A 9308-nucleotide genomic window follows, 5' to 3' on the forward strand; every position below is an offset into this window, starting at 1 on the left:
TACAAATAAAGACAAATGATTTATTTCTTTTGCTATGATTACGTTTTTATTTTTTTATTTTGAAGGGACGTTGTGTATATTTTAGTGCCTCCTAGTGGTATATAAAACGCTATTGATTTGAAAAATAAGCAAAACTACATGATCCATCATATTTATGTGCATTTTGTTAAATACTCGTAGGTCAAGAAAATCTTATTTCTATGACATAACATGAGCCTCACCCAAAGAAGGCTAACATGATTGTCAGCCGCTGTGGCTACCACCCATAGTCATCTTTTTGGTGGTTTTAGTAGGTGTTTTGACTGTATTTGTAACAATCCTTTTCTTACTTTCACCATTTTCATGCTATACCAACAGAAAACAGAACAGAAAACCACAAGCATGAAATGAAAAATATATAGTTATTTACAGATAAAGTATTCAAGGAAAAACAAAACTAAGGAATACATGTTATGAAATAAATAATTGGGATTTAATAGAGAAAGTGATGTTTCGTTTCTGCTATTTAACAACTAAACAGGACAATTAGATTTGTTTTAAATACTTCAGGAACTTGTCATCAGACTTGTTCTTGTTTCTCATAAACATAACAGCATTTAGCCCCTTTTTTCCTCTTTCAACTGAATTCACTTAATATTTTACAATTGTGGTTGTTTTAATTATCCTCCTGACTATAACTTAATGTATTTAATTAAAAAAATGAGATATGTGGACCGGAAGAGCAGCGCCCCCTAGCTGAGCGGGCGAACACCTTACTCAACCGGAGCACTGACGTAAACATTACTAAAGATGGCGGCATTGATGGGTACGCAATGTTTTGGTTGAAATATTACGGGTTTGTAGACTTTACCTACATTTTTACAACCTCCTAAAAATTGCAACTAAAAGTCTTTGCGCTAAATTCTACGTTGTCGTTATCGGACTGCGTAAGGATTTAAAGCAGACACTTCTAAGCGCATACGTACGCTGACCTTGCTGTGTTAGCCTGCTAGCTAACAATTGAGTCTTGTAAATTGATGTTGTGATCTACCAAAAACGTCTGTAAGATCAGCCGACATTAACACAGAGAAACAAATCTTTGTAGTCTGTAACAAATTGTTCTTGAGCATTAGACAATCTAAAGGTTTTTGGTCATACACTTAGGCTCTAATTATAACTAAGCTTCTATTATACATCAGTGATTGCAATTTCCACTAAAATCTATATTTGTTCACAGTGCCTCGCCTGGCGTTGTCTGGCAGTTTTTGTACAAGGTAAGTAAAGCTTTTTTTCCCACGTGTGGTATTTTAACATAATGTCACAAATATTCTATCAATAAATTGACTTTTGGAAACAGCCAGTACGTTGAGAGGTTTGTGCCTAGTGGGCTACTGTCATATTTCAAGCACCCCCATAAATGATTGCAATTTTTAGAATGCTTTTCCTTAATCATGGTCAGCATAGGCTTAAATATGATGAAAGACGCAAGATAAATCCATCCATCCATTATCTGCACCGCTTATCCTCAGTAGGGTCGCAGGGGTGCTGGAGCCCATCCCAGCCATCTTCGGGCATTGGGCAGGGGACACTCTGAACTGGTTGCCAGCTAGTCGCAGGGCACAGAGGGACAGACCAATCGCTCGCTCATTCACACCTAGGGACAATTTGGACCTGCCAATTAACCCGACATGCATGTTTTTGAAATGTGAAATACAAATAAAACAAAATTGTAAATGATGCAGCGTCGAAAATACTCCACTGCCTTGAACTGGTCCAGTCCATTTGATTCGTTGCACTGCTCTTGCTTCTCTTTTGCTCGGCTAGTGTCACCCATCCCTACTGCTCACCCAATCAAATTGCTTTGGGTGCTTTGCTGAAGTTTTGGGGTGTTTTTGTCTTAAAGTGTCTCAACAGTGAACATATATTGTTTAATGAGTTGCCATACAAATAATTTTATAGCAACATACATAGAATACAGAGGATCTAAATAGCATGCACTTATTTTCACTCAAGTAATTATTTAGATTTAAAAAATGCTTACCAAACTATCAGTTTAACTGAAAATCACTAGGGTTAGGGTTACAGTAAAAGACACGGCTTCCTCCTTCCTCCTCCCTCACGTCATTTCCGCTTCTTGCCCATAGCTTACAAGCTTAAAAAACTTACTTTCTGCTTTTTGGCCAAATCTATTTGCAGCTCGTAATCTGCAGAATTTGATTTTCTTTTCGGTGCCATTTTGTCCAGTTTCACTTTCGTTAGCTGCACATCGCCAAGATGCGCAGTTCGGAGCCAAACCGTTCATTTTCAGACTTAAATTGAGGGACTTGGCCCCAAGTAAACCCCAAACTGCGTAGTTCAGTTGAATTGCATTGCTATTTCAAGCTCGTTCATCAAATCAAGTTAATCCGTCGATCCGGACGGGTTCGGGTTTATATACCCGCGACTTGGGTCGGGCTAAATTTTTTAGCCCTGATCTTGCGTCAAATACAGTCTGTTGGCGTGACACCTCAACTGTTAACTGTAGTTGAGACTGTGCCCTATACATACTGGACCGAACCAATTAAAATCATTGTGTTGACTCGGCTTAACTTGTGCCAAATACGGCTTTGCATAACTAATAACTAAATAATCGTCCGAATTCCGTTTTTATCTCCGAGCCAGATGTACTGATGAAAAGAGCCATATATGGCTCACGAGCCATAGTTTCCCAACCACTACGTTACATCATAATTGTATGATTAATATTCATAATGTGAAAATTTAGTAATTTTAACAAGGTAAATTCCCAAATAGTGTAATTGAATACCAAAGAACTTTAACACCGAAAAAATATGACCATTCAATCGATTTTTGTTTTTACCTTTCCATGATGACAGGGGAGAAAGAGCCTCCCCTGCCCCCCCTGACTATGCATTTCTGGATTGTCCTGTACAATACCGTTTCTAATGACACTGTTTGACTTTCTCTTTTCTACCACAGACCCGTTTCGTCATTGCTTTTCCAGCATAGGAGTCTGCACGGTGCTACTAAAAGCGAGAATGCCAACACAAGGTTTGAGATGCTCAGGAGTGTGTTAAAGAAAATAATAATTGCTTCTTGCTAATCGAGTACTGTGCTGCCATAGTTCAGTGGCAATTTGGCCTTTTAAAAATACTGTTCCCTTTTTATAGCGTGGTCCCTGTCCGGGAGAAAAGCACGGCAGTGGCAGCTGCCAAACCTTCGTCTGTGGCCAGCAGCAAGGGGGAGTACGTCGTCACCAAACTAGATGACTTAATCAACTGGGCTCGCAGGGTGAGTCGACAAGCTTTTGCAACATTTGAATATCTTATTTGTTAGAACTCTTTTTAAGGTATTTCAATTCATTTTAACAAAGCGACTCTGAATGCACTTGATGTCATTTACTATCGACAGCAAATGTACAAATAGCCGCCCCGTGACATGGCTATTTACCAAAAACAGTATCATTAAAATTACCTCGATCACCGCCCTAGACTGCCCTCCCCCGTGAACGTGAAAATCAGCAAAAGTAACAACGTCCCTTCATAAAATCCCCCAAGGGTTAACCTTACTTAAAAAAGATGCCAATACCAACTGAAATTATACAGGGTTCGTACAGGTCCTTAAAATGCTTGAAAATGCATTTGCAGCATTTGCTGTAAGCTGTCTGCTGCAGAACACAATGCAGAATGTGTTGCTATTATTGACAATGAAATTAATTATAGTTTAACCTTGCAGAACTTCTTGTACTTAAAGTACAATTGCACCTCCACTAAATTAGGGGGCAGTGACGCTCTCATTGGCAGAGTATGCATTCGGTAGGGCTGCACGATTAACCGAAAGTTAATCGATATTGCGATGTAACGTAGTGTGATTGTGTAATATCGAGACACTGCTGTTTGAGCCTTGTGTGTGCAGACAGACGGTTACCCAGAAGAGGGTGCGGTTTTCTTGAGGTTTAAACAAGTTAATATAAATAACCCTAGTGTTGTCTTCATATTATGGACCGTTTTGTACATGTTTTTATACAGTTTAGGTGGAAATACGAATAAACATTTCATTCTTCTACTGTTTGGACCAATCTAGGAACAGCCGTAATATTCAGAGTTAAAGAAAAAATATATTTAGGGGGATTTTTCTGGGTTTTTAGGAACTCCGTCGCAGGTCATTTTGAACCAAGGACAATGGGAGGTTTAAGTACTCACAAAAAAAAACCTGCTACAGAAAAGGCACTTTTCTTTTAAATAGAAACAAAATTGCAATACTGGTCTGAAAAATCACAATTAGGTTATTTTTCCATGATTGTACCTGGTGCTTGGTGGTTAAGAAGTTTTTTGCAATAAGCATAGCAGAGAGTGTGAAGTGTAGCAGAACCTCAAGTTAGACTATGAAAAATGTAACGGGGATAAGAAAGGGACAGAGGAGGAAAACGTCTTCTCCTGGAAGCAAAGACGTGGAAATATGATGAAGCATGAGAGGGTTTCTATATATGTATATACTAATCTTACAAGTAATTAAGAAGGACTGCCATAAGTTAAACTCCTACTATGGTGTTTTTGGCAGAGGTGACATGCGTTTTCCTCAACACCCGTCTCTTTCATTTTCTTCTCAAGCACCCAATGCAGCCGTTAGAAAAATGCATCTCTACATAAACTGCCCGGTTGAAATTGTTTGACCAAAGTTGCAGGCTAAATTACGGTACATTAGCACTGAAACTAAACAAAAAAATTCCGTTAACACACTTTTTGTGTAGAACTAGTTTTATTTGATTCAAGGAACACATTACATGTTGTGTCACTTTGGAGCCGTGTTTGGAGATGCTGTGTCTTACCCCCCACAGAGCTCCCTGTGGCCCATGACCTTCGGTTTGGCGTGCTGTGCAGTGGAAATGATGCACATGGCGGCTCCCCGCTACGACATGGACCGCTTCGGCGTGGTTTTCAGAGCAAGTCCAAGACAGGCCGACGTCATGATCGTGGCTGGGACGCTAACCAACAAAATGGCTCCAGCCCTGAGAAAGGTGAGGGTTGATTCCACAGATATGTACACAACACTAGATAGGACACGCCCCTAAGATAGCCAAAACTAGTTGGGTCAAACCATCAAACTCCTCCAGTACATGAGGACGGAGCGAAAAATCATCCAAAAGGGTATACTAGCTTACTGTGCTGTCTATGGATGCACTCAACGCTGTAACATACAGTCCCGGAAAACTGGAATATGTTTTTGCCTCGATTTTTTTTTTTTTTTTCATTTTTTTAATCTGGTTGTTGAGTCCTTTTCAGTGGCTTACATTGTTTCAATGTTTTGAGAAACAAGGCTGCCCCACATCGCCTGACTCACTTCCTTTGATTTACAAGGTGGAAGTATAAGAAAAATGTTGTATAACAGTCCTCCCTTAAGCTTTCTAGGACAGTCTTAATCCTTCATGTGGCAAGTGACCATACTTTATATGGTCCCTTCTTCGACTGGACCGTTGTTGTTACTATTTTCCATTTTTTTCCTTCCCCCTCAAACCAACTTTCCCGTTGTTATGGGAAGAAAGACAAAATCAAACAAACAACATCACAATAAAATGAGACGTCGTCCCTCTTAAACACTATCTGGATTGTGCCAATTGACTGAACAGAAATAAGAAATCGAGCATGTCATTATCTTCATCTACTGTTGGGGAGTGCGATTGACCCTGCTTTTTTTCTTCTTTGCATTATTTTGCCATGGCAAAGGCCCGCGACCCACTGAAAATGGGCTCTTGACCCACTTTGGGGTCCTGAACCACCAGTTGAGAAACACTGCTCTATTATACACTGAAACCAAAGAAACAAAACCTAATTACAGGCTCAAGCATTTAACACATAAAAGTACCGTACTTTATAAATAATGTTTTCTATAAAAAAATAGCTTTTGTACTGTCAAATGATAATTTTGAAAATCTTGCTGCTGTACTGTTTGGCACTAATGGGTTGAAAATGATTTCAGGACACTACCCTTAGTTTCGATAATATTTTTTTCGCAACCATGTGGACGTTTCCTCTGCCTTTTGGTACTTTTGTGGGTCCAGAGCATTAGTAGACTTTGAGAGAAACTCGAAAATGAAAAAGATTTGCAACTAAGACCACAACATTATTGACCCACAAGCAGACACTGGCAGAAAATGAGGAGTGTGACTTTTCAGCCAATTAGAATGCAGAACACAATGCACAGTGAAAATCCGCAAAAGCACAAAAAGTAACCCGCGATACGGCGCGGAATAAATTTGATACATAACAAGAGCAAAACAGGAGGTTTGACAGTACTTTATTCAATGTTTACAATGTACTCCAGGTATTTTTCATCCACTAATGCAGTCCTCAATTTTGACATCCGAATTGAACATCTACACCGTTCTTTCCGTATCATCACAGTCAATGTCAGGTTGCTGAAGTTTCCTTTAATCCCCAAGGAACAAGTGAATGCGAATTTAGTCTGTCGTTGCGCAACCACCAATGACATACACATAGAAAAAGGATGTCTCTCATCCGGGTTGCATACTGGCACTATTCTCCACACTATGGTTGCCCAGAAGTATAGGGCTCACGTTATATGTGACGCAGCCCATATTCACGTTTTATTCACACAGTAGTAAATATGTGCATGTCTTCTTTGTCATTGCCGTTCTGCAGCCAAATGCATCAGTGCCAAATTCCCCACACAGTTGGCACTAGGTGTGCACCAGGCTTTAAATGTAAGAATTGGACATAAATTGGTTCATCTTTATGTTTTTTTAAGCCCATGGCTTAATGTACAGCACGGCTTGAACAAAAATGAGTGTTGATCACAAATTTGAGCATCTGGCTTTCAGTTGGGTGGATCCTATGGTAATTCTCTGCTCCGATGGCTAAAATATTAAAATACTGTCTTTCAAACAGGTGTACGACCAGATGCCTGAGCCAAGATATGTCATTTCCATGGGAAGGTAAGAACAGTTGCCGGAAGATTTTGCATGCAAATTGAGTATTTATTTCTTAACTTTCTTGATGCAGCTGTGCAAATGGAGGAGGCTACTATCACTACTCTTATGCGGTTGTCAGAGGCTGTGACCGAATCGTACCAGTGGACATTTATGTTCCAGGTATAACGTTGCCACCCGTTTTGTACATGTACATTTTCACGACTACATTGAAATTATTAGATAAGGGGTCAGAAAACATTTTCACCCAAAGAGCCATAAAAGCAAAATTATTTAGATTTTTCACATTTGTATTATTATCATCATTGTTTTGAGAGAGAGAAAAGGCCAAACAAGCTCTCCAGACAAAAAGTAAGCCTTCAGCACATTTAACTGTTTGACGATTTGATAAAATCAATGAGATAATGAGAATAATGACTGTGTCCCATATCATTATGAATATACCACTTGAAATGCGTCTCCCTGCTGCAGTTACTTGAATGTTGAGGCTGGTTTGAAATCAAAACAAGGTGCAAGCAAAGTTCTTTTGAAAAATGTCACAAAATACTGCAAATGAGGAGGCCAACGTATTTACCTTCAGTGCAACACCTATTTCGGGAGAGAATGCCCTAAAAAATAAACGTATTTGCAATTTACTCAAGATCTAAAAATCATGTCTTGATAAATAACAGATATGTAAATTGTACATATATTTGTGGCTGTGCAAAATACATGTTTCACTCCAGAATTCTTCTTTGAAAGGTACTGGAGACATTTCAAAATCGACTTTGAAAGTCCTTAAAATTTGCTTAAATTTGGCCATGAAAAAGCCTGTCATTGGTATTTTGAAAGGAGATGCAGTCAAAAATTGGGCACCACAGTTCTGTCTCCAAGAAGACCGTGTCAGGGATTTTGGGAGAGTCTCCGGTTCGAAACCGGGTGGAAACATTTGTTGGACTGGAGAGGGATGGGTCCCACCAGGCTGTACTTGTCCAGAACACACCACAGGAAATGGTGCCCCCACAATCCTCGTGGTCAAGGGATCCATCCATTAAACTATTTAAAATTTTGTTTGGCGGGTTGAATGAAAAAGCCTCTCATGGTCAAGCCCCATGTGGTCCGCGGCTGTAGTTTTCCATTCCGTCCTTTATAGATTAGTTGTTTGAATTTACACTAGCATAGCTTGCCATTAGCTTGCGAACGTCCTCTGCTCACTCATAACCTTTTCTTTGCACAGGGTGCCCACCCACCGCTGAGGCTCTCCTCTACGGAACATTACAGTTGCAGAAGAAGATCAAACGTGAGAAGAAGTTGGCTATCTGGTATCGCAAGTGAATGGGTATCCTGTATGTGTGTATGCGTGTGTGTGCGTACTCGAGATTTGTGTAGTTCTGCTTTCATTCTGGGAAAAGCACCTCCTTGATGTAGATCTGCAAGAAATCACCTGAATAAAGGCAATGTTATTTAACATTGTGTTCCTCTTTGTGCTTTCAAATAAATTTCGCCTCAACTCTTTTATATGCAGGATCAAAATCAAATTAACCCCACATTCTGTCACTAATGTACAAAAGCATTGTTCAACCCATCCTCCTGTACTGTTTCACAAGTTTTTTCTTTATAGCACGAACCGGACCAAACTCACAAAATCATAGACAGCAGCTTACCCACACATAACCTCTCAGACCCAAATAACAGGTCCATCATCCAACTGGCAAACCCATTAGGCCAGAATTTCTCACCCAATACTTCATCCCACTACCGTCATGGTGCGGAGACAGGACTATAATATTCAGGAGGCCCCCCTCGGGTAAAGCCTGATCCCCTCTGCCGTTACCCTTCTAAATGACAAGCCCTGCTGACCCATCCAACCATTTTGACCTCATTGTTCCACTAACCACTGTCATATATATTTGTCATTCTGCTATTTTTGTAATGCCTGTTTTTTAACCAGTACAGTCGGTGGAAGTAATATTCCCTAAGGGGACCAATAAATCAAAATGTGTCAAGCACTTTTCAGCCAATCAATTGCCTCTACGCTGTATAAAAAGCATTCAGTGTACAACGTTAAAATAAAATCCGCTCCTTTTTCCCCAGTAAGCAACCTGGAACACCAAATAAACGGACTCACGCAATGGTTCGATTAAAATAATACATATGTACATATAGTTAGGGCAATACACAGACTAACCATGTGAGGAAAGGGATCTGAGGGAGTCTCATCAACACTGATAGGGAAGACAGCAAATGGCTGGATAGCATTAATTGTACACTTAAAGGGACAGCAGTGTGTATTTAACCGCTAGATGTCACTATTGTGAAGTGCAACTGAAACAAATAAGACTAAAAGTAACCAAAACACACATTTTACTTTTTTTGGGCCAGCCTTCTTACAAGGTTTTTGGGG

The 9308-nt window shown here is 39.8% G+C and overlaps 1 protein-coding gene across 1 annotated transcript; it reads left to right on the forward strand.

Annotated features, from left to right (window-relative positions):
* Positions 1 to 722: 722 nt before the first annotated feature.
* ndufs7 (NADH:ubiquinone oxidoreductase core subunit S7) lies at positions 723 to 8372 on the forward strand. The gene is made up of 8 exons (XM_088349386.1): positions 723 to 805; positions 1217 to 1253; positions 2959 to 3030; positions 3150 to 3270; positions 4817 to 4996; positions 6885 to 6931; positions 6999 to 7087; positions 8142 to 8372. Exons 1-8 carry the CDS (start codon positions 790 to 792, stop codon positions 8237 to 8239), a joined length of 660 nt encoding a protein of 219 aa, XP_088205512.1. The 5' UTR covers positions 723 to 789; the 3' UTR covers positions 8240 to 8372.
* The last annotated feature ends 936 nt before the right edge of the window (positions 8373 to 9308 follow it).

The sequence above is a fragment of the Urocampus carinirostris genome, chromosome 12, assembly GCF_059441175.1.
Source record: "Urocampus carinirostris isolate Australia breed hairy pipefish chromosome 12, RoL_Ucar_1.0, whole genome shotgun sequence".
In the NCBI taxonomy this organism is placed as follows: Eukaryota; Metazoa; Chordata; class Actinopteri; order Syngnathiformes; family Syngnathidae; genus Urocampus; species Urocampus carinirostris.